Consider the following 27,689-nt stretch of genomic DNA (forward strand, 5'->3'; position numbering starts at 1 on the left):
TTTTTTTTTTTTCGATCCGACGCGGCGTGAGAAGTAAAACCACAGCGGGAGTATATTCCCTTCGCTTTTAAAGAAATAAAATTTGAGCAAAAAAGAGGAGGGGCTTCTATGCATCACCAATGTGCGTCTACCACAATGTGATGGGCGGGTGGACAAGGTGAGTAGCTTTCCACAAGTGAAGGGCACCTTTTTTTTGTGTGTCATTGGAGGTGGGTAGGCATGACCCGATATGAAGTGGAGGGGGAGCAACCCCCCCATGTGGCTGCTTTTATTTATTTTGTTCCTTTTAATTATCTTTTTTTCCTGGCTTCGATGGAGTGTACATACAGCTGCCACCAAACGGGGAAGTGAACAACTGCAGGAGGAAGAACATTCAAGGGGGAGGTCAGTTGGGGTGGTCTGTTCGGCAAAGTCGCACACGCTGACCGGCCGTCTACTACGTCACCCTCGCGTTTTCATATGCTGCTGCGCTTGAAACGGAAGTATTACCATCGAGTTCGCATTTTTGTCTAACTGATTTATTAAAACCAGGACTTGCGCACACTTTGAAAAAAGACCTTCGACGAACCGTTGCAAAGCTGAGGTTCTCGTTTCGACTTTTTTTTTGTTTCGTTTTTGTTACGTCTTTTCGGCGTCCCACAAGACAGGGTATATAACGACAACGCAATTGCACTGCATTTGTATGACCTTGTTGCAGATTGTCTGCCCCTGTTCCGAACAGCCAAGTGCAAAGGACACTGGTGTTGTGACTTCTTTCCATGTACCCCAAAGGAGGAACAATGGCAAAGAGGACATGTTTGGCTCTGTTTTGTTGCTTCGTGCTGAAGGGTATTTCGGTCCTTGGCAGGGATCCGACCAGTGCACTGGAGAGGATAACAGAGTTTAGGCAGCAGCACAGGAGGACCCTGGACGGCAGGCTATGTGCTGCCGCCTTCCTGCACGACGACCAGACATACACGGACTGCACCAGCGCAACTTCTCCGGACGGGACCAGCGGTGCGAGATTAGTGCAGTGACCAACATACAGCTGCCTTCACTCTGCACAGGAGAGCAGCTACTCTTTAGGGGGTATTACTCACCGTATAAAATTTCCCCTTTTACACTGACCCCGCAGGAAGAGAATGGTGCTACGTGGAAGTGCAGCTGCTGGGGAAGGGGTCCCGTGACTGGGACTACTGTGCCAACGCAGTGAACTACGACAAGCTGAGGCTTCATGCGAAGAAGGTGTTCGAAGACAAGTCGATAGAGGCAGATAGATTGAAGGAACGACTTCACGTTCTGAACAGCAGAGTTCACAGTATGTTGCAAAAGTATGACTCTGTCTGTGGAAGCAAGCACCAACTGGTCTCCTCCAGAATAGGAAAAATTAACCAGTGGGTTCAGACCAGCGTAGAATCTTTAAAAAAAATTGAGGAAAACGCTAGCGACTTAGATGCAACCAGAAACATAATGGATAAAGTACAAGTGGAGATGAAGAGAGAAAATAACGGGTTCATAGATGCAGAACAGAACTGCGAGCATTTCGATGGGTATGAAAAGGAGCCCTACAGTGATGGGCTCAAGGTGTCCTACTTTAATAACCCCTTCTTAGAAGGAATCCCTGTGGAGAGTAAAATGGAAAAGAAAATAAACTTAGCCTACAGCAATAGAGGTCCTTCGGAGATGGTTTCTCCGTATAGGTATTCCCTCCGATATGAGGGTTACCTAATGAGTCCACACAGCGGCATGTATACCTTTACAGTAGAAACGAACTGCTACGCTAGGCTACTATTAAACGAGAAGGTAGTCCTTGCACACGGTTTTGTGCAATCAGGTAGGAACAGAAGCGGAGCAGGAACGGAGGAGATACAGACATTTGGTCGAGGGGACCATTCCTCATTGGACCTCCACGGGGGAATCTCCCCCCTGGTAGAAATGACTGACGAACCGAGTAACGTAGTGAAGGTGTCCAAGCCGATCGAGCTGGTCGGAGGGGAGAAAAGTAGATTCGTCTTGGAAGTATCTCACTCGTCTCACTTGCAGTATGAGAACGGAAATTCTATGCATGGGTATGGTGGCCCCGTTAAGGAATCCACTCCAAATGTAGAAACCCCAAATGTGGACATACCCAATGTGGACACCCCACTTGTAGAAGCAGCCTCGTTCTCCCTATTTTGGCAGTCCAGCAGGATCGACAAACAGCCCATTCAGAGCAGCTACCTTTTTCAGGATAATGTGGTCCCCCCTGTTAGGTTCTCCGGATTGGATGCAGATAAGTTCGACGTTGGGGTGGTGGACAAGGAGGAGCAGGTCTTCACAGACGACACCAACTGGGTGATCAGCATGGTACCGAACAAGTACCTCGGTTTACATCTACTGAAAACGAATTCTATACCCCAATTTTCACACTTCTCCGTTTCTATGAACACGGGTTGTAACCTCTACATCGCTTCACCCATGGGTGATATTTTCCCCCTCAGTCCGTCCAAAGAGGGAACGACGTGGAAAGCATTCGACACGGACGATCAAATAGAACTGGTGCACAGTGTAACAAAGGAAAAGAAGATCTACAAGCTCAAGTTCATTCCCCTGAGGAATCCAATGGTTCTAGAAATTGACGTCCTAGTGGGAGTTCCCTTTTGGATTATTTCAGAAAACAGGAAAATTCTACCAACGATTTGTAGTGGCGATGAGGAAGTATTGTCGAACCCACAGAATGAGGTCTTCATGGAGTGCACAGCATCGAGTAGCCTATCTGCTGAATTTAATTGCCTAGCTGCGTTCAGTACGTACCATACCGATAAGAAGAACCACACATGGAAAACCTCCAACGGGTCTATAGGTCAGTTTGTTAAGGTCTACTTTAAGAAGCCAGTACAGATTAGTAAGTTTAAGTTTAAGCCAAGGGATGACATGCTATCCTGGCCATCCGAATTGGCTCTCCACTTCGACGACGATGAGGAGGTGGTTCTACCAATCCTGCACACACATAGTATGGAGCAGAATACGACTCGGTTAGAACATCCAGTAATTACCACATCTGTTAAGATAGAAGTGAGAGACATGTTTGAGAGAGCAAGTAACAATACAGGGGGTTCTTTCGAGCTAATTGGAAGCACATGTAACGTTATGGAAGACGACTACATGACTCACCATGCGGTGGTGGACATAACTCAGTGTGACAGCACGTTGAATAATCTGCCAGATGTAATGCCATTAATGAAGGGGAATAAAATACTAGCCATTTGTCATGAACACTGCTTGGAAAACTCCGACAAGGAAATCACTTATGGGTCCGAATTATATTCTACCGACTCAGCGATATGCAAAACGGCAATCCACGCAGGGGTGTGCAAGAAGGATGATAAAAGCAGTTGCCGCTTTTTAATCGTAGTGAATGGAGGACAAGCAAACTTCGTGGGATCTTTGCAGAACAATGTTATGTCCCTCAGTCGCAGCTCCAACACGAACTTTTCTTTTTCCCTCTCCACTGCTGCGTTTACCACCAAGGGGGGTTCACATGGGTCCTACACGGCAACCACTCCAAGTAGCTATTCCGTTGTGTTTAAGTCGAATGATCATTCTGACCTACCGAACAAATTCCTCCTCGACTCAGGGAGAGAGTACACTAACTATGGAAGCATCAGCTACGGATGGAAGAATGCAGTTTCTTCTTCTGTTGGGACTGCTTCTACGGCGACAGGAGGATCGGTCCTTTTCAAGGGGGACTACCCCTTTACGGGCAACTCCCCCTTCAATGGGCTCTACTCCGGTGGGATCGAATTTCCCCCCGCCTCAGCTAGCCAAAATTGTATTTCCGGACTGGATTGTGAAGCCAACTTTTGGAAGTTTCAGATGCACGAAAATGGCACCTACTCTGTGCAGGTGCTAGTGGGGAATAAAACGTCCCCTGAGAAGCAGAAGGCCTTTGTTGAAGTGAATGGTATTCCCATCATAAAAGGGGTGGACCTTGCACGGGATGAGGTCTTTGTTGCCACGGAAAGTTTTCAGGTGACGAATAGGTCCCTCGTCTTCACATCTACTTGCCTCGGTGGGGAGAGTGTCTGCTCGAGGGCGCGGGTCAGCATCCTGGCCGTCCAAATTGTGAAGGCATAAAATGGGTGGCCACCACCTGTTTCTGGCGTGGCACAATTTTGTCTCCCTGAAGCGCTATATGCAGCTACTCAAGGGGCGCCTTTACAAACTTTTTTCTAAACACACAAGCACACACTAAGCAGACACAGCACGCACGTTGGATGAGAAAAAAAAAAAAAAAAAAAAAAAAAAAAAAAAAGTAAAATAGCTAGGTGGAGCAACTACTTGTGTATTATCATCATTTTGGTGGTTCTGCACCGGGTGGACTTTCCTTTTCCCCCTTTTCCTTTTTACTCGTCCTGGCCCTCCTCCACGGGCACCATGCAGTGCAACTTAAACCGGGAGAGGACGCTGGTGAGCCCCCCGATGGCCACTCCGCAGCTGCCCAAATCGAACAGGGGCAAAGCCTTAAGGGTAAACCCCGGAGGTAGATGAAAAATGCACCTAGAAGTTAGCGTCACTTGATATAACCGTATGTACTCCTTCGGTCTTGTTATATGTGCAGGTAAGTAGGGAAGGTAGACGGAATTGAATTGGGTTTTCCACCACTCCCCTAGGAATTCTCCAATCTCGATGGGATCTTCAGTTTCCTTCTCTTCGGCGTTAAAATGGCTAGTTGCGAAATGCATGTCCCTAATTTGATTTATGTACTTTTGTAGTTTTTTTTTTAACACTTCTCTGGGTTTTTCCCACGACCTGTACTTCCCACTTAGAAGGTGGTACGTCTGGTTTTCTATATTCTGTAGCAACAGTAGATGTGGGTATTCATACCTGTGGCAGAGGATAATGGCCAATGCTGAGTTTCTGATCCCATTTTGGTTGTATGCATTTATTCGCTTCTTGCACTTGTCTGTGTCCATGAGAAACTTGCTCTTCAGTTTTTCGACGATGTTAAACTCGTAGTTGGATTGGGGGTACACCAGCCACTCGGATTTCGCTTCCCGGCCGGTGGGGTTAGATGCGCTGGCGGGGTTGGCCACGTTGGTGGGGTTGGTCGAGTTGGTGGGACTTACCTGCCCCTCCTGGCCGGCTGTGGGCGTGCCGCTGGATGTGAGCATTTCTCCTACGGAATGGAGGATCGGCCGGTGGTTCCTTCTGCGGGAGGGTGACGGCTCTGTTCCATTTGTTCCGATCTCGAGCGGGTCGAAAAGTTGCTGCACTTATGGTAAGGGGCTTAACATAGGCAAACTGAATGGGTCCCCGACAGGAACAGATAGCAACCTTCCACGGGTTCAACCACCTTTTACATTACGCTGCACAGGCGGCACAGCTGCGTTGAATGTGGGTAGGGAAGAGTTGCTGCCTGATGGAAGTGTAGCCCTTACGTCATCCCCGCTCTGCCGTTTTTGAAAAAAATTTCCTACCTTTGTTGGTTCTTCTGTTGGTCGCCCCGTCGATGCATCGATGCATTGATGCGTTGATGCACCCCCAACTGTTTTGTTGTTCCTCGGGGTGATTACTTTCCCCGCGTGGAAGTCACATCCCATTGGACGTTTTATTTTACTTTTGTTTGCCAGTTGGAACGAGCGTTGGTGGAATTTCACGTGGGAGGTTCAAATATATACGTCGACCTGTTACACCCATATGTTGGTAATGCTTTGGCACGAACCGGCAATCGCTGGAACTGCCCGTCGGGTAAGGAGTCCCCCCTCACAGGCACACCTCAGAATAGGTCACGGTTTTACGTAACGTGCATGGCTACCCTTTTGGGATGACTCTTTCCCCAGGGGGCAAGAATATTTAAGGGGCGTGCCACTGCGTAACCCCACTTCCTTTATAACGGTTTCCCCGTAAAGGGTCACTGCCGGAGAGTAGCTCCACCCCGTCGTTAATACTGCGTTTAGAACCAATCGTGTAGGTTGCGCTTTTGCAAAAAAAAAAAAAAAAAAAAAAAAAACTAGCGATTACGCATCGACTAGCGCAATGAGCAACGCAATGACCAGCTTGGTGACCGTCATATCAGGCTGGCTTCTCCTTGTGGATCTGCTTAGGCGGTGCACATACATACCGGTCGTAGAAGTACTTCCCAAACAGTAGTAAGTATGATAAGTACATAAGCACGGCGTAAGCCACATTCGTTCTGGACACGTAGTGCCCATAGTCGAAGGTGAATTTGTGTTGTATTTTTCTAACAGAACGGAGATCCCAGTAGGTGTTGAACCTATATGTGTAGGTTATGTAGAGACAGTAGACTGTTAGAAGGATGCCCAAGATCATCTGCACAATCTGAAGCAAAGTAACGAGGATGTTCCAAGGTAAAGGCTTCCTACACACAGTAGTCATGGCATAATAGCTATACATAATGGTGTGCACAAATGCGTTAATGAGGGAAAAAACAAATCCCGCAGGCACTTCAGCGTAGTAGGTATCCCACGTGTAGAGCAAGACGGTTGAATGATGAAACCAGTGCAACAAGGTAACTTTCTTTTTTCGCAAAATTAGAAAGAGGGTGTCTGCTAGTTCTACAAACTTGGATAGGATAAAGAGACAAACCCATAACCCGGGGGTGCCAAAGGCGTAGGTATATATTGGTGGGATGATGAGCAACCCCGTGAAGGTGTATTTGGAAATAATGTAGAGGAGGACGGGGGTTAGCTTCACTACAACGATGAGGTTGAAAAGGGACAAGAGGACGTTCCAAAGGATGACCACTCTGCGGAGGTTGAATTCTTTTCTGTTTTTCATTCTGGAGGGGCCGTACTTGCACATGAGGAGGTAGAGCAACACGATGAGGGGGCACGCCATATATCTGCTATGCACCAGCTGGATGAATCCGAACGGCTTGAAGTTGCGCTCCCTGCGGGGGGGGAAGTGAAAAAATTAACCGGTGAAGTGATAAACGGTTGACATGGTAAAGTGTTGACGTGGTAAACAGTTAAGCATGCAGCACCACCTGTGCACTCGTCGACCTACCACTGGAAGCTGATCCACGCACAGAAGGGAGAAACATCCTCGATCCTGAAGACGGGCTTCGTGGGGTAGTTCCGCACGTTCCCCAGGATGCGAAAGTAACCATAGTCGTTCGTTTTGAGCACCATGCTGGTTGTCATCCCGTGGGTGGTCCACGTGTACTGTAGGTGGCCTCTTAGTGGATTTGTTGCCTTCGTCCTGAGGATAGTTTTCCTTGTGGACGTGACTTCTCCTCGGCGGGTTCCACTTCTACACGCCCCTCCGCAGCGTTCACTCCGCGTGGCCAGATTTTAAGGGGCACACCAAGTGGAAAAAAAAAAATAAAAAAAAGAATATGTTGATAGGAGTAGAAAACAAAGTGGAACTTCAAAAATAACGACGCGATGATGACGCAATGACGACGCGATGATGACGTAACGATGACGCGATGATGACGTGATGACGACCAAACGGACGGCGAAAAAAAACTGTCCCAGGTGTAGGTGCCCACGGAGTCAGTTATGTTATGAGTCCCCACTCCGTTTTTTACGATAAGATGATCCAACGTCGTGGGGACGATGGTGAACAAACCGAGGGAAGATTCCACGCGGAATGGCCGCACCAATACACACGTGTGCACATACGGACGTATGCATGTATGCATGTGTGCATGTGTGCATTTTCGCCCCGTCGAACCTTTCCATGTGTGTGGTCTGCGGGTGGATGTGGGATCGCTACGCGGGAATGGTAAGCCACCGCTGGAAGTATCCCCCTACTCTGCTAAGTTTATTCAGAAAAATAAAAGGTGTAAAAAAAAGAGGGGCATTCCTTCCAACAGTTAAGGCGACCACATCGTTGGGTTTCCTACCAGGATGGAAATGCCTTCACGTCAGATAGAAGGAACATCCTTCGTATTGTTGCGTCGCAGGAGGGGGACATACCGCCACATCGGTCATCACTTCGTGGAGGTACTACCTGAACTGGTATGCCTTGTTTTAGGGTTTCCTGCACTGAACAGTAGATCAGGAGGACCCACCCGTTTGCCCTTCCTTTCCATTTATCCACCTTTGTAGTGATGAATAGGGGGTGGTTGGGTTACTGCATCACCGATGGGTTAGAAAACCTAGTTAGCCTCCCCCCTCAATAGGTGCTCACAAAATGGAATTTTTTTTTTTTTTTTTTTTTTAATTTTTGGGTGTCTTTTTGCCATTGTCACGGTTGCTATGATCAAGTTACAGCTTGGCCTTTATAAAAGGTACAGAAAAAAAAAAGGGAAGAAAAAGGAAAGGGCAAACTCCCATGTAGACGTAAAAAAATTGAATATAGTGGCAGGAAGGAACAACCTACATGGGATACACATGCAATGGGTAACAGTGAGTGCGTCTACTTGGCAGCCCCGTTTGTGGAATGACCAAGTGGGTTCCTCCTGAGGTGGTTTCTGTCCTCCCCTATACCGTTCATATGTCCACGCATGTGAGAGGCACAGCCACGGTGGGGGCTGGTGTGTATATCGGGAGGGCGTCCTGCTTCATGTGCAATAGGACCTTCGCCAGTGTCTCGTTCAGTCCATCCACTTCTTTGCAGATTTCCTCATAGTGAGTCGAAAGCACCTCCTTCAATGTGTCCTCCGAATGGGTGGCAGAAAACTGAATTGTCTTGTCATTTATTTGTAGTACATTCGAAAAATGTTCGTAGATAATATCACATACTTTTTTTAGACTGCTCTGAAGGGATGACCTTATGTGTGGTACAACTCGTTCCGTTTCTTTCAGCATTTCCTGTGCGCGTGTGACTTCAGCAGCGGACTTGTTCTGCTCCTGCGTGGTAGAACGGAAGCGTGTAGGGTGAGTAAATATGTACCCCTGTTCACGTGAGTAAGCGCGTGTGCAGTTCGCTTGCATCGACGGGGAAGAGCCTCCCTCCACAATGCATAGCTCATTTGGGGAGACCTACCTGGAGGGAGTTCACCTTGGTACGCAGCTCGCCCTCCTCCTTCTCGTAGTAGGTGAGTTCCTTGAAGAGCCTGCGGACGGCTCCGTGGTTTATTTTCAGCAGCCGGAAATGCGCGGCGGTGTTTTCCATTATGTCGTTTAGGGGATGTAGGCAGTTGGAATGGCCTCTACGCGGTCGTGCGAAGTATACAATTGCGTGCGTGTGTAACGTTTCAGTGTTTATGCAGCGGATGTTCCAAAAATGGGATTCGTCGTCTTTTGGGGGAAAGGCGGGTTATACTGTTCTTGTGCGGGGCGAACATGTATATATATTTTTTTTTTTTTTTTTTTTTTTTTTGCGCGGCTTTTACTTAGCTTGTGGGGTACATTCTTTATCGCGCGAAAAAAATGAAGCACTGCACAGGTGGGGGTAGAGTAACTTCCAGTGCCCACCCCGGTTGGAGGACTGCATGGCATGCAGAGTGGGCAGTTCCCCGTGGTCAAGGTTAAGCTAATAAAAGGTGATAAAGTTATGGTCACACGATGGCTTGTAAGAGTGTTTTTTTTTTTTTTTTTTTTTTTTTAATTTCCCAACACGTGTAGTTATTTACACCCCTGCGTTACAGCTGGCCCTTGCACACAGTGCTTCCCCTTCTCTGTTACTACTTAACCGTTTGGCATGGAAGACGCTGACCTGTACAAGGCTCCTACGAGTTGTTCCTCCCACGGAAGGCTACGCCACAGTTAACCATTTGACGTGTGTTGTTCATACCACGTTTGGTAGTTTTTGAAAAAAAAAAAAGTGAATGCGAAAAAGACATACATATTACACGTATGCACTTAATTTGCGTGAAAACAATTGTTCGTTTTTTCGAACGGAGGGTGGTCACGGATGGTACACAGGAAGGTGATCCTACTGGGTTGGACGTATGTGTATGTGTATGTATGTGTGTGTATGAACACGTTCTGCCGCTTCGCGCTGTCACTTCACGCAGGCGCCCGGCCGCACGTCCAGGTACTTACGCATGTCCAGGGCACTCTCATTGCCACAGTAGTAGTTTACAATCTCTTCGTTGACGACGTAACCGAGCTTCCTATACATGTTAATGGCTGGCTCGTTTGTGATGCGAACAAAGAGGTCCACAAAGTTTGCCACGTGGATATATTTGGATATCCTTTCAAATTCATTCATTAGGTCTATCCCCTTGCCCGTTCTTCGACTGTCCTCCTCGATGGATAAGGCGGTCACGTGTCCGTGGTAGTTGGATCCTAGTCCTTCTTCCTTGCCTGCGGGGGGTACGTGTGGTGATGATCGGATGAGAGAAAAATGGGATCAAACGATTGGAGGGGCATCCCTATCTGTTCACCCAGTTGAAACAGCGCTGCCCGAATCAACTTGGTCACTAAACCATTCCTACACCTACCGATGATGTAGCCACTTATATGGTCGTCCATCTCCTTTGTCACTATATTCATGTGGGGCCACTTGTAAATATACCTCAGGTAGAACTTGTCGTTGAAGACCTCCGTGAAGGGGTCCAAGTTAATGTTGTTGATTTTGTAGAGATCTACATAGCTCAGGTAGTGGTAGCTAGCCATTTTTTCGGACGTCAGCAAGTTGGCACGTTGGCAAGTTAGCAAGTTGAGAGGGAACGGTGTGCCTTGCGTGGGGGACGGGGGTTCAATCAGTTCAACGGCGTCGTTACAGGTCCAGCAGCACGTCACAGAAAAATACGAACCAGTAAAAATCTACAAAAAAAGCAGGTCCCTTTGATTCACGCGTTCATGCCCATGCCATTGGGGGGCAATTTTTCGCAAAATCGGAAAAAATTGGAACCCTTCCAAAATTTGCAAATTTTGCAAACATTTCGATTTTTGCGAGTTTGTTGCATACTCCCCCTTTGCGTAGCTTAACAGGGAAGAAAAAAAAAAAAAAAAAAAAAAAAAAAACTGTTGCACGGGGGAAGATGGCAAACTGGTAGGCACACGAATGATGGATACATCGCAAGAGTGGGAGAAAAATAACTGCATTAAAGCGGATACTCCTTTATAGGTAGGGGGGGAAGTCCGAGGAGGGCCACACGTCCCCAAGTTCGAGGAGCGTGTTCCACCCCGTCACGCAAAAAAGGGGCCCAAGTGGTGCGTAAGGATGTATAACATATATATACACGCATGCCAACTCTCATTTGAACACATACGTTCAATTGGCGTGATTGTGTTGGGTGAATACGAAAAATCTATTTTTAAGCGGCACGCCATGCTCAGCACACGGATGGGTAATAGGCACACCCCTCCCTCCGCGTATTCCTCTTTTTTGCTTTTTTCCTCGTTTAACCGACCACCATCAAATGGATTCCCCTCAGTCCAGGTAGTCCACATTCGTCGCCTTGGTAGAGTGGCTCTGCTGATCGTAGGTCACGTAAAATTTGACCCTTTCTCCTGGCACTAGGTATTTGAACTCTGTTTTTATTTGCTCCTTTCTTCCAGGGGGGTCATCACTTTCGTAGTTGTAGTCTGCTTGCCGAGGTGGCATGTCCACTCTGGAGCACCAACTTAACTTTTTTTTCTCCTCACTGGTTAATGAGAAGGTCCTGCCTGGAGGGGAAACGGTGTGGTCACAATGGTGTGGTCACAATGGTGTGGTCACAATGGTGTGGTCACAATGGTGTGGTCACAATGGTAGGGTGACATTTTGTGTGGTAGCAGTTGTGCGTGTAAATGTAAGAGGGTAGGTCGGTCTTGTTTGAAGACTTACCCTGGCAGATGTCCGTGTAGTGAACGAAAATGTCGGGTCCTCCATCATTCGGTTCTGCGCGAAAAGGGGGATGAATAGATAAACCGAAGCGGTAAAACCAGTGAACCCTTTCAGTTGGGGCCAGTTGGTAAATACTCCCATGTGCACATAATGTGTTACGTGAACCACACGACGTATGTATGTATGTATGTATGTATGTATGTGTGGGGTAAGCATTGGTACACATCCCCTTGTGTGCTCACTTATAAAGCCATATCCCTTGCGGCGGTCAAATTTGATGACGGTACCAGTGATTCTAGAGGCCCTCTCCTTGTCAAGAAGGCCAGAAAGGAATCGCCGCTCCATAAGGTGGAAGAAGAGCCCCTTGGGGGGCTTCCTTTGAAGCATTATGTGTAGAGGGGTTATATCACCAGGTTGCTGCTTCCCCACGTCGAGGGGGAAGGATGCCTCAGAGCAGTCACCACTGCTCCGTCAAGTAAGTTGGTTCAAAAAATATTTTTTCATCACCACAGGGGGGTGGGGGAAACCCATTTAATTAATGCTACGTTTTAACGGAGAAAAAAAAAGAAAAAAAAGGAGAAAATAAACGCCACGTGCGTTCAAATGAAGTTGTTTCCTTTACGAGGAAGGATAGTGCCTACACCCCTCTTGGGGGAGAAGGCATGCCCACGCGATCTACCTGTTCCGTAGCAGCGCGTTGAACAACAACAAAAAAAAAAATTAAAAAAATAATAAAAATAATAAAACAATAAAAGGTGCAAACATTGGTAGAGGGAAGGCGGATGTGATTATTTTCCTTCACCTCTTACACGTCGCCAACGAGGCGCCTCTCGGGGATCATGTTTCTCTTGCGCTCCCTCTGCACAACCTTCTTTTCCTTCTTCACAGCCTTCTTGATGCTACCCTTTTTGGCCATTTGCTCATTCACCATCTTTCTAATCTTTCTCTGGCTGTAGTAAAATGGCTGCTTATTTTTATGTAATATATTTTTTTTCTCCTCTGTGACAAGCTCCTGTTTTAGTTTTCGCTCCTCCTCCTTCCTTTGCAGTATCCGCTCCGTGTCCTTATAGGTATTCAGCTTGTTCTTAAGTTCTTGTCTCTCCTCCTGTGTGAGTTTCTTTCCCTTGAGCTTCTGCTCGATGATTCCCTTTTCCTCCTCTCTCTTGTCGTACAGAAATTTGTATGCCTTTTTGAAGAAGCTCGGGTTCAGCGTGCCTGCAAAGGGGGGGAAGCCATGCAAAGGGATGTGACGCGGTGGTGACGACGTGACAGTGTTCCGATGGACAGGCGAACACCCTTCTACTCTGCACTGGTGAATGGAATTATCCTTCCGCTTTCCTTTTTTTTCTTCACTCGTTCTTACCTGAAAGGTTGGAAAACCGCGGGTCGCGGACGATCGGCTTGGCCGTTTTCTTCTTCTCAAAAATGTTAAATGGCTTCCTGTTACTGACGACCATGGGCCTTTGGCCCTTTTTTATTTTCTTTTCCTTTTTAGGGCTCTGCGGACTGGACTCCTCCATTGTTCCAGGGGGGACGGTTCATTCCATTCGGCTGCTCGACGTGGGGTAAGGAAAGGTTGTACCACCTTGACTGGTGCGTCTGCCAAATCGGATTAGCCGTCCTCTCCTCGGTTATTATTTCTGTGCTTGTTCTGTGGCAGTTGCTTCTCCAGCGGCGTAGTTTTTTTCCCTCGCAGGTATGACCGCTGCTTTTGCTGCTTTGTTGCTTCGTTGTTTTGTTCTTTTGTTCCTTTGTTGCTTTTTTTTTTTTTTTTTTTTTTTTTGTGCCGCTGACCAAAATTCACCTGACCCGTTCAGGCAATTCGCGTTAACAAAAAAAAAAAAAAAAAAAAGCTAGCTGCATATGGACGGACGGAAACGGAGTGGGAATTATTCCATCCTGGCGAAGGCACATATATGCCGAGTGGGGCGACGCGGAAAAAAAAAAAAAAAAAAAAAAAGGAACCTACCCGACCGGCGTGAAAGAAATGGTGGCATTGAATGAATCCACATGTGGAAAAAAAAAAAAAAAAAAAAAAAAAACATTCCTAGTTGGATTGCATCATTGGAGCTTTTTCGAAGGGTTGATTTTTTCCTTCGCTCTTCGAACGTGGCTTTTCGCGTTGACGTCCCTTGTTGCATAGCGCAGCGGCACAAAGGGAGGCCTCCCCGATTGGAGCGGATGAGCACATGTGAGGAGATTATATGCTTCCCCGGGTTGTTGTAATTTTTGGTGCAACATTTGTGGGAGGGGAGCCTATATAGTATGTCCCTCCGGTAGTGGTCTCATTTCCCCCCAGTTGAAGACCTCTGCAAAGGTTGCAATAGTTGGCTATACGAGCTTATTGCGGAAGTTTCGGCCCACCGGTGTGAGGAACAACCCGTAGGAAAAAGGACACGCTAAGGTAAGGTGCACGTAAAGGTACCAGATCACGATGCAGGCGAAGGCGCAGGAAGAGCAGAAGGGCGAGGAGCTGAGTCAGTTCCTGGAAATTCTGGAGGAGGAGTTCGCCCTGTGTGGGGACGGGGGGGAAAAGAGGGAAGAAAGTTGCCCCCAGTTTGGAAATATCGAAGAGGCGGAGTTAGCAAACCATCGGGCGTACTACCTCCAGCTGAAGGAGGAAAAGAACGTCCAAGTGGAAGAAACAAAATACGTCACGTCGTTACACATAAGTAAGAAGTACAACCTAGAACATAGTAAAGTCCTTGGAATGGCAAAAAAGTTGGAGACCCTATACTACGTTGTAAATCACGTTAGAAGTTTTAACACGTACCAGTTGACGGAGGAAGGGAGGGAGTACCTTCGAGACGGGTCACCAGAATACGTAACGTTGAAATATGTAGTGGAACAGCAAACATGCACCCTGGAGGAGCTGAAGAAGCTTTTTGGGAAAAAGGGAGAAATTGGGTTGAACATTAATTTGAAAGGGAAAAAGATTGAACTTCGAAAAAGCGACAAAAGGTTATGTGCCAATTTGGGAGGTAGTGCCAACAGTCTGGTGGATGACACGAGACAATACCTGTCCGTGGTAGAAACGCACGGACAGGACGAAGGTACGTTTATTTCCCACGTGAAGGGGATCCTTCCCCCCGGTAAGGGAGACGAACAGGTGAACAACCTGATAAAAGAGCTGAAGAAGAGAAAACTGGTGGAGGTGAAGAAAGTGTCCTACATCTACATCGTGCGAACTAGCCATTTTACAAAAGAAATAAAAAAACAGATCACCGACTTAACATATCTACTGATAAAGAATGAGGAATACAAAAAGTACGACATAAAAAAGTACAACTTCTTTTCCAGTGGGAAGAAAATGAATAAAGGAAACATCCATTTGTTGATTAGACAGATGAGGACCTTCAAAGAGGTTTTTGTTTCCCTCGGGTTCGAAGAAATGGATACACACAATTATGTAGAATCTTCCTTCTGGTGCTTTGATGCGTTATACATTCCGCAGCAACACCCCAGTAGGGATCTACAAGACACGTTTTTTATTGAAACGCCTGAATTGTGCAGCGATAATTTTACCGAAAAAAGTTACATCGATAACGTTAAGCGTGTTCACTCCGTGGGGGACTACGGTAGCTTCGGTTGGAATTACCAGTGGGAATTGAAGAGCACCAAAAAGAACGTCCTCAGAACACACACCACTGCGAATTCTTGTAGGGCTTTATTCCAGCTAGCTAAGGAGTATAGAAAAACGGGTTCTATAATTCCCAAAAAATATTTTAGCATAGATAGGGTATTCAGAAATGAGAATTTAGACAGTACCCATCTGGCTGAATTTCACCAAGTGGAAGGACTCATCATCGACAAGAACTTGGGACTGTCCCATTTGATTGGAACGTTGGCTGCCTTTTACAAGCACATTGGTATTTGTAAGCTACGCTTCAAACCGACCTTCAATCCGTATACGGAGCCCTCCATGGAGGTGTATGGTTACCATGAGGAGAATAAGAAATGGATGGAAGTGGGAAATAGCGGAATTTTCCGACCCGAGATGCTACGCGCCATGGGCTTCCCCCCTGAGGTGTCCGTCATTGCCTGGGGTCTCAGCCTGGAACGACCCACCATGATCAAATACAACATCCGTAATATTAGGGACCTCTTCGGCTACCGCAGCGTGCTATGAGGGGTTAAGCGGTGCACCTGCGATTCAGGGGAAAATTGTCACTGTGTGAGGTCAGCTTAACCAACTGTGGGCACCCCAATTTTTTTTTTTTTTTTTTTTTTTCGTGCCTTTTTTTTGCCTGACCCGTTCAGGCAATTCGCCTTAAAAAAAAAAAAAAAAAGCTAGTTGCATATGGACGGACGGAAACGGAGTGGGGATTATTCCATCCTGGCGAAGGCACATATATGCCGAGTGGGGCAACGCGGAAAAAATAAAAATTTGGACTCCCCAAAGAACGGTTGCACTTCACCCCCGAGGGAAGGAAAAAGAAAAAAATGGGGGCCACCATTTTTGTTAATTTTTGGGTCCCCTTTTTGCGACCCCCCACAGGATTATGTGATATCAATTTGTTATCAACTCATGTCAATCGTTTGTGAAAGCTGTTTCAATTTTTTTCCTCCACTTTTTTTTTTCAATTTTTTTTTATTTTTTTCCCATTTCAACCTTTACCCCGATGAACCGAAGGCGGGGCGCCTGCCCAAACGGCAGCTTCGAAGGCCAGTTGCCGTGAGGCAGCACCGTAGCGGAATCATAAATCTCTGTCAGCCCACTCCTCCACCGGGTGACTCATCACGTGATTGATCACGTGACTGATCACATGGACGTCCTTCCCCAATGGGTCCCCACGTCTGAGCAGCTACCTTTACACACTCCAACCCAGTTTTCCTCCCCGCCCAGCCTGGGTAGACCCTGCACGAACAGAACTGCACCATGATAAGGGGCATACTAATCTCACTGATCCTACTGACGGAGGTGAGGAGGAAAATTCTATATACCAACTACTGCACCTACCTGTGGGTGTTCCTAACGCTGCTGTGTAGCGTGCTGGTTGTGTCTTTCTTGGCACACAGTAGGAAAGGGAGTAAAAGCAAGTGCAAGATATCAAAAGGGAAGGTTTTCTCTCCACGGATGGAAAATCAAACAAGTCCACATAAAGGTGGCAACCCATTTAGCAGCCCCACCTTTACCATCGGGGCGTATCACCACAGGGAAAAGATCCCACCAGGGTTGCTGAACAAAAAAGGGGATCTCACATTTCTGCGTTTGTACGAGAAAGGGGTTATTACCACTTGGCAGTTGTTCCTGCAGATACATGGTGACAACTTTTTCCCGTCGTTTTTTTTCCCCTTCCTCTCCACCCTGCTGGTTTCTAAATTTGACCTCCTAAACTCTGGTTAGAGTGAAGCATGGAAAATCCTCACCTGTGAGGGGGGAGCTCTCTAGTGGAGTGTTGTCTCCTTTCGGGGTGCTTCACCTTAGTGGCGTCACCTTACCCACTTCGTCTTTTTTTTTTTCTTTTCCCCCCCTAGGCGCGGCAAAGCTGTCCCTCGCCCTCGTGAACGAGTTCCTCCTCGGCAGCGTCTTCCTTCGATACGTGCGGGTGAACGGGTGGGCCTACCTCCTCTTCCACGTCCTCCTCTTTCTTGCAACGCTGGGTAGGATCACCTTGCCAGTTAGCTACACCCCCCTACCGCAACGATGTAGTGAGACATCCCAAACGGTGTGCCTCTGCAACGCTTCTCCCCTTTTCCAAATTTACAGGTGCAATGCGAATTCACGACAGCTTGGCCACCTGTTCCCTCTGGTTTGCACTCAACTTTGTCTTTTACCACATGATCAGCATAGCGGCCTTTCGGCTGACGGATGGGTAAGCGTGCTGCATCCGTTTGGGAGAGGAGTGGACGTGCTGATCGTTATCGAATTTGCAATGACATTTGCTTCTAGGCAAACTTGTTCGTTTTTTTTTTTTTTTAATTTATTTTATTTTTTTTTTTTCTTCTTTTCCCCCTGTAGGGTGTTTTCCTTCCTGGAGGGGGCGACAGTGAGCGTGGCGGGGACCCTCCTCCTGGACGCTTGCGCATATGGCCTTTTCCATGAGCACCTGAACGGGGGCGTCGTTCCGAATGTGTTGTCCGTGTTTCTCAGTGGAGCGGTAATGCACCATGCAACTGGTAGTACAACCCAGCCAACCCAATTGTTACCTGCACAACTGTTTACCCCTCCTGCTGTTCCCCCAACAGGCCCTCAGTGTGACCCTCTACGCCGCGTGTTGCGTGTACCTGCTGCGGCGGGCAAACAACCAGAAGGGGAAGCTCCTCATCGCCTCGCTGGCGTTCATTCTTTACAACCTCTTCAACCTCGGTGCCAGACGATACGACTCCGTCAGTGAAACGGGTAGGCACACATGGGTGCAACTTGCCAAGGTGACTACGTTTGTTTGCGTTAATTTTTTTACGGTTAAAAAATTTTTTTTTTTTTTTCCCCCCCTTTTAAAGAGACAAGCGCGATGCAAAGTTTAGCCCACCTGCTATTACACCGAGAGAATTACGTTCTGTTTTTTGGCTGGCTGGTCATCACAATTCTGTATGTATTTTACATTGCCAAGTTGGTGAGGAAAAATGGGAACCTGTCTTACCTGCGGAAGCACTATCATTTTCTTCTCTTTGTGAATATGCAGTTGTCTTTTCTTTTCGGGAAGGTAATCGCTGGTTGTGGTGGCGCTTTAAATACTTTTCTTCCCACCGCGATGATCACAACGGTCACCGCGTGACTAATGTTGCTAACGCTGTTGATCCTGTTTACCCCCCTAACGCAGGTGGAGCTCCTTGTGGTGACCCTCTCCTTCGCGTTTCTCCTGCTGCTGTTCCTGGAAGTTGTTCGAAAAATAGGCCAAGCACTGTCCCCCGATCGCAACACGCTGCATAAGTTCATGACCAGGTTTGCGCGAAACAACCAAGGGTCACATCAAGCAAACGGTGTAGAAGCGATGTAAAAGCGGTATGTGCGTTTTGCCGCTATAACCATTCCTGTCCAACCCTCCCCCTTTTGCAGTTTTATTGACGATAGAGATAGGAGGGGCCTGGTCGTTACGCACATTTACCTCTTGGCTGGGTACTGTTGGAGGGATAGGCGCTCCCCCCTGGAATGGGGGATATTTCAAAATGAAGCTAACCTGCTCATTTGTTCACCCATTTTTTGTTCATTCGTTTTTTCACTTGTTTACTTTTTTTTTCTTTTTTTCCCCCCCAGGGTGTACCTCCCAATCGCCGCGGATGCACTGTTGAACAACAAGAACTACCTGCGGGAGGGAACCCGAAGTGTCTTCCTCTTCCGGCACGCCGACCTGATTCTCTACAGCTCGGGGCTGAATGCCATATGCATAGGAGACTCATTTGTTAGGCAACAGTTTTCCCTTGGGGCCCGTTTAGTGGCGTTACTCCTGTGTATATTAACCGCCCGATGAATTTTTCTCGGGACGTCGCCCAGCACTCGCTTGCGTATCATCATTATAATGTTGTCCTTTCCTTCCGTAGGCAGCCATCGGGGGACTTCTTTTCCCCACTCCGAAGATCAAAAACACGAACAACAAGTCTTACGCAGGTGGGGAAAAAAATGAAATAATTTGTGAAGGAAAAGCCGGAAGGGAACGAAAACGCCTGAACAAGTCAGGCAGTTGGCAACACATTCGGCCAAGTGGAAACACTAGTGCACACAAAATCGTAACGACGTAGAGACCAACCGTTTTTCTCTCACAAACTGTATCTCCCCGGTGCATATTCAACCCACCTGCAGGATTTCTCTTTTTTTTTTGTTCTACATTTTTATCGCTTTTGCTTGAGAGCTACTTCGTTCAAGTAGGAAAGGAGAGAGAACTGCAGGGTGGGGGGGCAATGCACTGCTGGGAGATGGCTCCCCCCGGTGCACCCCCCTGCGGGGAAGTACACACGTTGTGTGTGTTGGGAACGCGCGCCCTGTTCAGAGGAGGGTAGATCCGACGTGAAGCGGCACGCTAACCCACTGCCATTCGCCACTTCGCTGATTCGCTGCTTTGCCGTTTCACCGTTTAACCACTCCGCAGAATACGCCGTTGGGTAATTTGACCGCCATTTTTATGGTGTCCCTCTTTGGTGCCCTATTTGAGGTGAGGAACAGCCGAACTAGCGAAAAGAAAAAAAAAAAAAAAAAAAAAAATACATTTTTGCCTGACCCTGCAAGGCAAAATACGCCATTTCAAGCAAAATTTAGCATGACCTGTTCAGGCAAAAATGTAATTTTTTTTTTTTTTTTTAAAGGCATACCTCCACGACATAGATAATTTGATACTACCCATATTCACCTTTTGCGTTTACTTGTGCTTCGAGAAGTGAAACTTAACTTGTGTGCTCTGTTGCATAGAAAAGAGAAAAATGAGAAGAGCTTACTTGATGTGTTCGTTCCAAATGATAGGAGAACTTGGGAATTAAACTTAAGCGATAATTTGTTAATAGTTTTTTTTTCCCACCCCTGTCGATTGTTACGTTCCTGTGTAACTACGATGTCCTACGTTAAGGTAAAGATCAAATAGAAGTTGCAAAAGGGGAAGTGTACACGTTACAGTTGGGTCGTCCCTTACAGTGTATAAGATCTCTTCCCCCTACAACCTTCCTACACGTAACGGTTTATGAGTTTATCGGATTGCTGCACATGCATGTGGGTCTCCTTCCACTTAACCCACGTGGTTATCCTTTTCCCATCACAGGTCCCATCGGACATCACAATTCTCGAGCACAAGTACGCGAAAAAGAATGAGAAGAGAAGAGTCAATATTTTTAAGAGGCTGTTTATCCATTTTTCCTTTTTCACCATTGGAAATAACTGCAACAAATTGAGCAGCCATGACGTGATTAAGGTCCTTTCGAATGTGTACGAAGGTAGGGACGATGGAGGTGAATCACCTGAGATGCAAGTCGATATGCTCATTCGTGGGGAGTTACCCTGTCGTGGGTTACTCTTTTTTGGACACACTGCTCCTACCAGTTGGTCCTTTTAACCGTTCCCATTTTTTTTCATTCCCCCCACAGATGATCCAAGTGAAAGTAAAAATGTGAACTCAATAAATATTATCGACATTTTAAATACAAGACAGAGGGACATCGAGAAGCAGGTCAGTTCACCAGAAGGGGGAGAGAGGACCCTCTGCATAGGGACATCCAACAACTGCGCCGCATTGTTCTGTCCTTACACTCGACCACGTTGTTGCGTTGTTATACTTTGCAATGGTTACTTTTTTCCCTTTCACTAATGCACAAATGGAGTAAATTTTTTTTTTTTTTTTTTTTTTTTTCCCTCCGAATTGACCGCAGGTCCAGTGCAAGTTTTGGTCCTTTCTGGGTAAGTCGTCTCGGAGTGAAAAGATAAGTTAAGCATTTCCCGAACTGGTGACTGTCTACACGGGATGCCTTCACTTTTGTTCCTCACAACTTACACGCCTCCTTCACCGTGCAGGCTTCCTGCTGCTGCCCCTGTACAGCCTGAACAAGTTCAAGTACTACGACGCGAAAAGCAAAATGATCGTCACACCTTTTTTTTCCATCGCGGGGATTTACCTGGGCTCCTTCCTCGGCAACGTGGCCACTGGCAGGTTGGAGGAGAGGCGCGTCACGCGGGTTCCTCACGAGTGTAGCGTGTACATGTTTTAGCGTGCACGTTGCTTTTATTCGTTTATTCGTTTATTCATTTGTTTGTTTGTTTGTTTGTTTGTTTGGACATTGCCGTGTATGTACACGTCTTTTGGCCTTTTCCGTCGCGCAGATTTTCGGACTACAAACGGTCGAAGTTTCTGGGGACGTTACCGGCACACGTTTTTTTGAAGGAGTGAGGGAGGTGCTCATCCGTTATTCGATTCGTTCGTTGGTGGGTATAGCTAGGCATCCTTATGTATATACAGCACACCATCCGGGGAGAGGTACTCATTTGAAAATGAAAAAGGAGAAGTCTACCTTGACAGTAGAAGACAACCTTCTTTTGTGAATATTATTAGTAACATCTTTCGTCCAACCGTTGGACTTTTTTTTTTTTTTTTTTTTTTTTTTCTGTTTTGACCTTACCCCACGTGAAGTTATTACTTGCAGTGGATGCGACGTTGCACTCCCTTTGTTTTGTTCCCCTTGTCAATTGTGCACCGCAGGGGTGGTGCATCAGCAGTAGAGGAAGACATTAAAGGAGAGAAAAAAAAAAAATAAATAAATAATTCACTCAGTTTGGAATATAACAAAGTGGTAGCCTCACACACATACAGCACAGCGCAAACCAATCAGTGACAGGATGAAGCTTTTCCAAAGAGGCCTTCTCCCACTTCTGTGCTGCTCCGCCTGTTTGTCCCTTCTCACCAGAACGCACGCAGTGGCATATGACTTGGCTAATTTGGGTTTGGCCGAGAAACGGCTGGCCCTGAACCTGCTTCAGGTGTTCGAAGAGGCGCGGAGTGCGGAGCGGGGGTTCTACGAGCGGTTAGACAACACGCAGAAGATTTTCGACGAAGTGGGGGCGGGGAGAACCACTATGAACGGTGGCAACGGTGGTGACGTCAGTAGTGACAACGCCTCTGTTGGGGGCAAGGGGCCACCTCCCCTTGGAAGACTACCCTCCTCCTCCTTCGTGCAAGTGAAGTCCAAAGGGCCAGTCGAAGAAGAAACCATCTGGAGAGCCCTTTACGACACGCAACTGAGGAGGTCCCCGCCGAACGAACAGGTGCATGTGTACTCCCTAGAGAATATACAAAAGGAGTTTGAGCAAGCTCAGGCGGAAGCATTTATCTCCCAAATAGCCATGCTGAAGAATCAGTTTGAATTGAATTTAAGTCACATGAAGGAGGAGCTACCGAGGGTGAAAAGGTTACACGAGGCTGTAAGTGAAGAACTCGCTTTAGAGGACAGAGTGGGAAAAGGGGGGCTATCGCGTGGGAGCTACCAAAACGGTGCCCTCAGGGGGAGAGAAGCTGGGAAGGCAGAAAGCGGAATGAAGGTTCTCTGTTAAAATGGCTAACTTGATCGAACTTGAGCTAGTACCTGTTCGGCCTTGCGTGCAACCTGGCATGCAACTTTGTGTGCAAGCTTGTGTATATTTTTCTCCTGCACCGTTCCTTTTTTTTTTTTTTTTTTTTTTTGTCAAATGTTTGAACGAGACGCAATGCTCGTAGTGGAGTCCGTGTGGACCTGGCTGCCACGTTGCTCCGCAGGAGGGACTTGGTTAGACGAGCGTCCTCAGAGAAACACCTTCCTCTTTGTGAGCGCGTCCTTGTAGTAGTTGATCACCAGGAGGAACGACTTGCAGTTTTCACGCATATAGGAAAGGTCGTCCTCAAAGCGGGCGGTGAACTTTCCATTTTTTGCAAACGGAGCGGTTACAACGCCAACGTGTCTTACTTGTACGTCACTTAGATGACCATTCTTGTAACCTGCGTCGACGAGGCAAACCTCTTTTCCCAAGTAGGGAGCGATTTGCGTAGAGCATTCAAACATATTTCTACAAAGCACAGTGTGGTTGTCGTCTTGTACCCGTTCGATCTGTCCCACCTTTTGCTTTTCAGTCAACATTTTGAAGCTGTTAAAACGGCGGAAGTCACTAAGGGTGGGTTTCCTTCCTACGATGAAGGGGGTCTTCTGTTGGGGGTAGCCATCGTCTATGATGTCCTCGATAATTCCGTGCAGACAAATCCTGCAGTTTAGGTTGTCTTCATTTTTTATGAAAATACATTTCTCCTTTTTGTAGCAGTGGATTTTTTTCTTCATAATAACTAGGAAGAAGGTGTCATCGGAGTTGGGGTTGTTTTCCTCCTCTGTTTTTTTTCTTTCTTCCGTTTCCTGTTCGAATGTTAACTCGTTGACGAAGAGGTAATCTCCCTCGGGATCGAAAGTTTTTTTTTTACATGCCTTTGTGGGTAAGGATTGCTTAGGATGTGTTGCCCGTTGGGACGGCATCCCGCCAGTACCCTTGTTAGCAGGACGAAAGAAGTACCCATAGCAAGGAGAGGTGGAAAAGCCAATGACACAGGAGAGCAGCTCAGAACTATTCACCCCCCTCCCGTAGTACTGAACCAACTTCACTCGACAAACAAAAATGGAGAAGTGAGCGATATTTGATTTTTCCGAGACGATAACACCTCTCTCTATTTTCTTTCCAGTGTTTCTTATATGGTCGTTACATATTAGGAGAGATAATCTATTCCCTTGGGTTCCTTCATCGACTTTCTTTTTAAAGGTCTGAATTTCCTTAACTTTTCCCTTTTCTTTCATTGGTAGTATGGACACAGTGGCGTTTCTTCTGATAACCCCTCTGATGACAGTCCCGGTGTAGACTCTTCCCTTTCCTTTAATATCGAAGGTGTGGTCGTAGAGGAAGTAGAATTCGTCTGCATCGTCCTCATTACCATCGTCGTCCTCACCTCCGTCGTCGTGTTTTTTTTTCCCCCTCCGCACCGGCACTCTGATGACCTCCCTCAGGAGGTTAATGAGTTGATCTACGTTTTGGCTTCTAGGGGGGGAACCGCTGATCCCGTCATCGGCGCTTCCAACACGATGTGGCTGCAACTGCAATGGTGACTGTGCATCGCTTGGGGGGATTGAGCTGGGGGTGTCCGCCCTTGTAGTTGGTTCCCCCCTCTTCGAATCAGCAGACAACCCCACGACGTACCATTTGAGGTTCCTCAAACCGGCCTTACTCCTAAACACCAACTCTATTTTTTCCCTCATCAGTTTGACCCTGGTTTCTCTCTGTTCAGGAGGGACAAGATCTATTTTATTTAAAACAACTACGACGTCTCTTTGTAGGACTTCGCACAGAACGAGGCACTCCACCGTTTGTTTCTGAATCCCTTTGGTTATATCTATGAGGAGGAGGACCATGTCTGTTATCTCTGCCCCCATGATTATACAGTTGAGGAGGGAGTGGTGCCCTGGGCAGTCCACGAGACACACCTGCAGCGTTTCTTCCTCGGGGGCACCTCCCCATCGTAAACCTTACCATTCAAAGGTTCGTCGTGGCAAACTTTACCATTGAAAGGTTCGTCGTGGAAAACTTTACCATTGTAAAAATTGCCACTCCTGATTTGACCATTTTTGACCTCCCCATGGTGGCTCTCGTCCGGTTGGGCGTCCCTTTCTCTTTTCCTCCTCTTCAGGTAAAAGGACGAGAAGCCCAGGTCGATGGTGATGCCTTTCTCCTGGCTCTGCCGGTGCTTGTCCAGGGCGCAGGTGCTTAGCACTTCACTGAGGCACCTACAGAGACTCGTTTTGCCGGAGTCCACGTGCCCCAGCACACCCACGTTTACATTAATCATTTGGTGGGGTATGGCCTGGATGGAAAAAAAAAAATTCCACCACTTTACATTAATGGGTCAGCATGATCAACGCGATCTACAAAAGGTGTTGTATTCGCTTATCTGGTTAGCCGCTTAGTTTTGGTAAACCCAGAGTGAGGACCACCTGCGTCGGTGGAGCTTCCCCCAACCAGGCGGAACACAAGCAGCGCTGTTCCGTCCATCCATATGCAGCTAGCTTTTTTTTTTTTTTTTTTTTTTGTTAAGGCGAATTGCCTGAACGGGTCAGGTGAATTTTGGTCAGCGGCACGAAAAAAAAAAAAAAAAAAAAAAAAAGCAAAGCAAAACAGTTGCAATGCAGTAGCAAAGCGTAGTAACACACTTGCTGAGCAAACAGGATGAACGCGAAGGAGTGAACTCCACGAAAACGGCAACCGATTTAGCCTGCTTTGGGCCTCCCCCCAACAGGGACCGCAAAAAAATGGAGATCGAAAAATGCTATGAGCACTCATGCGGCGAAAGAAAAAAGCCAAACAACCATGGAAGCACCACTAGGAAGAATGGAAAAATATATCCACCCGATCGGGAAGAAATAGGAAGAGCGTCGTGGCTAGTCCTGCATACCATGTCAGCAAACTACCCAACCAACCCAACGGAGGAAGACAAGAAAAAGCATTTCCATTTTTTCGACGCCTTTGCCAATTTATATCCTTGCTATATTTGTAAGCTGGACCTTTTGGAGCACTTAAAAAGTTACAAAATGAATTGCGACGGTAGGACCGAGATGACAACCTTTATGTTTAATCTTCACAACAGAGTGAATGAAGATATCGGGAAGCCTCTCTTTCCCTGTGGAGACATCCAGGAGATCATTGATATGTACAGGACGGCCGACTGAGGGAAGCAGTGTGGATCGTCCTTCTTTTTTTTAAAGTAAAGACAAACGGATGGGTGAGAAAAGTTATAGCTAGTTAGGGTGTGTTTCGCGTAGAGGGGAGCAGCCAAATATACACGCATCCGCCCAGCTACGCCCTGGACAGTGCGTCCAATCAGTTATTGGGGAAGGCCACCTCATCACAGTCGATGTCCTAAGAGGATCTTTCACCAGTTGGTGTAATCCGCTCCATCGACTTGGCCTGTTTAGCAGATCCATATTCCCCCCCTATGGGGATGGATCCCTTTTGATTTAAAAATTTTTTTTTTTTTTTTTTTGTGTACACAACGGAGAGAACTGCTACGACGTGAAGGCTTCTCTTAAGGAACAAAAAAAAAAAAAAAAAAAAGGCGCAACGAGGAAACTGAGCAACCAGTCAACAGCGCAATGAGGAAACTGCATTACTTCTCGCTCCAACCCACCGCTTAACCTTCTTAGAAGTAATCCTCGACGTCACTTTCATTCTCGTCGACAAAGTCGACCGGCTCGCTGTGCTGGTCCTCTGGCTGTAGGTGCAGCTGGTCCTCCTCCTTGGCGTTTATTAACTCCTGCAGCTCCTTCTTGAGTTTGTCTCCCTCCTTCTCCTCGCGGCTGTCGAGGTCATCCCCGTGGTGTTCATCTTCCTCACCTTGTTCATCACTGTCGTCCTGATCCCCACCGACTTTTCTCAGTTTTTTTCGACTTCGTTTTTGTCCCTGCCCAGGAATAATACCTTGCGTGTCGCCTACTTCCTGTTTTACAAACGCGTTCAGATGATCCACGTGGGAGGTTACCGAAGATCGCGCACTTTTTTGTAACGTGTCGTCTTCATCATTGTTGGCTTGGATCTCCTTCTCCCAATAGTGGCAGTTCTTTCCTGTGCACACGTATATGAGTGCCATGGGGTTGGAACCAATTCTTTCTGGAAGTTGCAAAAAGACGGCTTCGTTGTTCCCGCAGTTTTTACAGATCCATTCACGCACGCGTCCCAGGGCGGGGTCGTTCTTCGTTTCGGGGTGGATATACACGTCCTCTCTGCAAAGGGGGGTGGAAGAAAGGTGGTTATATGGAGGTACAGGCATTTTGAACAACGTGCTGGTGGGCCGATCGACCGATCAGGTGGTCAGCTGGTTGGCCCTGCTCCTCTGCCGTTGGTACTCACTTCCTGTTGTAGTTGTAGTTAATCCTCGCGACGATGTTTTGCTGCTCGTTGGGCTTGTGCGAAATGTAGTCACAACTCCGGCATACGTAGAGCAGCTTTTTGTTTTTCCGATCACTCCGTGCATATAAAATGTTGTTGCATTCTTCACAGAAGGTCACCTCCGCCATGGTGGGCACAGCATGAGGACGGGGGAAGGGGAAAAAAAAAGAGAGGAGCAGCTTCGAGAGTTGTCTCCGCGCTCAACTGGTTGTTTGCCCGCATCCCATGGGGTGGGAAAAAAAAAAAAAAAAGCACAAAAAAGAGGGAAAAAAAAGAAGGCACAAAAATTAAATAAAAACCACTTGCTATATGCTATGCCATACGATTAACCCACGGGAGGGAAGCACAACGTTTGAATCGAATGGAAGAGTGCGCTGCGGGGATGGCCAAATTGCCAAGGGGAAAAAAAAAAAAAAATACATACAAACATACATACATACATACATACCAAACAGTGGCGTAAAATTGGTAGAACGGAGCCGCCAATGTGGGCTGAACAAAGCGGGGGAAACGAGAAAAAGAAAAAAATTGCCATTCCGGTTTGTAACTTCCACTGTGTGGTAAAAGGGGGGACTGAAACTTCGTGACGCTTTTGGGAAATACAATTGAAGAGATGAAACATACATGTGGGGAGTTTAGAAAAAAAAAAGACTTTTTTTTTTTTTTTTTTTTTTTTATAGCT

The 27,689-nt window shown here is 47.0% G+C and overlaps 13 protein-coding genes across 13 annotated transcripts; 5 read left to right on the forward strand and 8 right to left on the reverse strand.

Moving 5' to 3' along the window:
• Positions 1-779: 779 nt before the first annotated feature.
• PCOAH_00003580 (LCCL domain) lies at positions 780-4,095 on the forward strand (the record flags this gene model as incomplete). Its single annotated transcript, XM_020057173.1, has 2 exons — positions 780-996; positions 1,115-4,095. 2 exons carry the CDS (start codon positions 780-782, stop codon positions 4,093-4,095), a joined length of 3,198 nt encoding a protein of 1,065 aa, XP_019912678.1.
• Positions 4,096-4,364: 269 nt separating this feature from the next.
• On the reverse strand, positions 4,365-5,132 carry PCOAH_00003590 (Uncharacterized protein; the record flags this gene model as incomplete). The annotated part of the gene is made up of 1 exon (XM_020057174.1): positions 4,365-5,132. The coding sequence occupies one exon, from the start codon at positions 5,130-5,132 to the stop codon at positions 4,365-4,367; it is 768 nt and encodes a 255-aa protein (XP_019912699.1).
• Positions 5,133-6,033: 901 nt separating this feature from the next.
• PCOAH_00003600 (Elongation of fatty acids protein) lies at positions 6,034-7,124 on the reverse strand (the record flags this gene model as incomplete). The annotated part of the gene is made up of 2 exons (XM_020057175.1): positions 6,034-6,871; positions 6,988-7,124. The coding sequence occupies 2 exons, from the start codon at positions 7,122-7,124 to the stop codon at positions 6,034-6,036; spliced, it is 975 nt and encodes a 324-aa protein (XP_019912724.1).
• A 1,296-nt stretch (positions 7,125-8,420) lies between these two features.
• Positions 8,421-9,045, reverse strand: PCOAH_00003610 (Tubulin-specific chaperone a; the record flags this gene model as incomplete). Its single annotated transcript, XM_020057176.1, has 2 exons — positions 8,421-8,780; positions 8,917-9,045. 2 exons carry the CDS (start codon positions 9,043-9,045, stop codon positions 8,421-8,423), a joined length of 489 nt encoding a protein of 162 aa, XP_019912700.1.
• Positions 9,046-9,876: 831 nt separating this feature from the next.
• PCOAH_00003620 (N-acetyltransferase) lies at positions 9,877-10,493 on the reverse strand (the record flags this gene model as incomplete). The annotated part of the gene is made up of 2 exons (XM_020057177.1): positions 9,877-10,181; positions 10,319-10,493. 2 exons carry the CDS (start codon positions 10,491-10,493, stop codon positions 9,877-9,879), a joined length of 480 nt encoding a protein of 159 aa, XP_019912758.1.
• A 760-nt stretch (positions 10,494-11,253) lies between these two features.
• PCOAH_00003630 (Uncharacterized protein) lies at positions 11,254-12,036 on the reverse strand (the record flags this gene model as incomplete). The annotated part of the gene is made up of 3 exons (XM_020057178.1): positions 11,254-11,489; positions 11,650-11,703; positions 11,892-12,036. 3 exons carry the CDS (start codon positions 12,034-12,036, stop codon positions 11,254-11,256), a joined length of 435 nt encoding a protein of 144 aa, XP_019912742.1.
• A 418-nt stretch (positions 12,037-12,454) lies between these two features.
• PCOAH_00003640 (Uncharacterized protein) lies at positions 12,455-13,417 on the reverse strand (the record flags this gene model as incomplete). The annotated part of the gene is made up of 2 exons (XM_020057179.1): positions 12,455-12,864; positions 13,013-13,417. The coding sequence occupies 2 exons, from the start codon at positions 13,167-13,169 to the stop codon at positions 12,455-12,457; spliced, it is 567 nt and encodes a 188-aa protein (XP_019912628.1).
• A 666-nt stretch (positions 13,418-14,083) lies between these two features.
• Positions 14,084-15,778, forward strand: PCOAH_00003650 (Phenylalanyl-tRNA synthetase beta chain; the record flags this gene model as incomplete). The annotated part of the gene is made up of 1 exon (XM_020057180.1): positions 14,084-15,778. The coding sequence occupies one exon, from the start codon at positions 14,084-14,086 to the stop codon at positions 15,776-15,778; it is 1,695 nt and encodes a 564-aa protein (XP_019912605.1).
• Positions 15,779-16,528: 750 nt separating this feature from the next.
• PCOAH_00003660 (Uncharacterized protein) lies at positions 16,529-21,455 on the forward strand (the record flags this gene model as incomplete). Its single annotated transcript, XM_020057181.1, has 18 exons — positions 16,529-16,991; positions 17,128-17,253; positions 17,360-17,465; positions 17,612-17,750; positions 17,839-17,992; positions 18,094-18,296; positions 18,414-18,535; positions 18,650-18,709; positions 18,848-18,992; positions 19,132-19,198; positions 19,391-19,452; positions 19,677-19,739; positions 19,891-19,941; positions 20,337-20,508; positions 20,659-20,741; positions 20,941-20,968; positions 21,083-21,218; positions 21,389-21,455. The coding sequence occupies 18 exons, from the start codon at positions 16,529-16,531 to the stop codon at positions 21,453-21,455; spliced, it is 2,247 nt and encodes a 748-aa protein (XP_019912667.1).
• A 101-nt stretch (positions 21,456-21,556) lies between these two features.
• Positions 21,557-22,612, forward strand: PCOAH_00003670 (Uncharacterized protein; the record flags this gene model as incomplete). The annotated part of the gene is made up of 2 exons (XM_020057182.1): positions 21,557-21,603; positions 21,970-22,612. 2 exons carry the CDS (start codon positions 21,557-21,559, stop codon positions 22,610-22,612), a joined length of 690 nt encoding a protein of 229 aa, XP_019912646.1.
• Positions 22,613-22,839: 227 nt separating this feature from the next.
• Positions 22,840-24,914, reverse strand: PCOAH_00003680 (Selenocysteine-specific elongation factor selb-like protein; the record flags this gene model as incomplete). Its single annotated transcript, XM_020057183.1, has 2 exons — positions 22,840-24,491; positions 24,599-24,914. The coding sequence occupies 2 exons, from the start codon at positions 24,912-24,914 to the stop codon at positions 22,840-22,842; spliced, it is 1,968 nt and encodes a 655-aa protein (XP_019912730.1).
• Positions 24,915-25,374: 460 nt separating this feature from the next.
• Positions 25,375-25,791, forward strand: PCOAH_00003690 (Sulfhydryl oxidase; the record flags this gene model as incomplete). Its single annotated transcript, XM_020057184.1, has 1 exon — positions 25,375-25,791. The coding sequence occupies one exon, from the start codon at positions 25,375-25,377 to the stop codon at positions 25,789-25,791; it is 417 nt and encodes a 138-aa protein (XP_019912708.1).
• A 470-nt stretch (positions 25,792-26,261) lies between these two features.
• On the reverse strand, positions 26,262-27,135 carry PCOAH_00003700 (Dna-directed rna polymerase 2 subunit; the record flags this gene model as incomplete). The annotated part of the gene is made up of 2 exons (XM_020057185.1): positions 26,262-26,841; positions 26,969-27,135. The coding sequence occupies 2 exons, from the start codon at positions 27,133-27,135 to the stop codon at positions 26,262-26,264; spliced, it is 747 nt and encodes a 248-aa protein (XP_019912706.1).
• Between the last annotated feature and the right edge of the window lie 554 nt (positions 27,136-27,689).

The sequence above is a fragment of the Plasmodium coatneyi genome, chromosome 2 (assembly GCF_001680005.1).
Source record: "Plasmodium coatneyi strain Hackeri chromosome 2, complete sequence".
Lineage (NCBI taxonomy): Eukaryota > Apicomplexa > Aconoidasida > Haemosporida > Plasmodiidae > Plasmodium > Plasmodium coatneyi.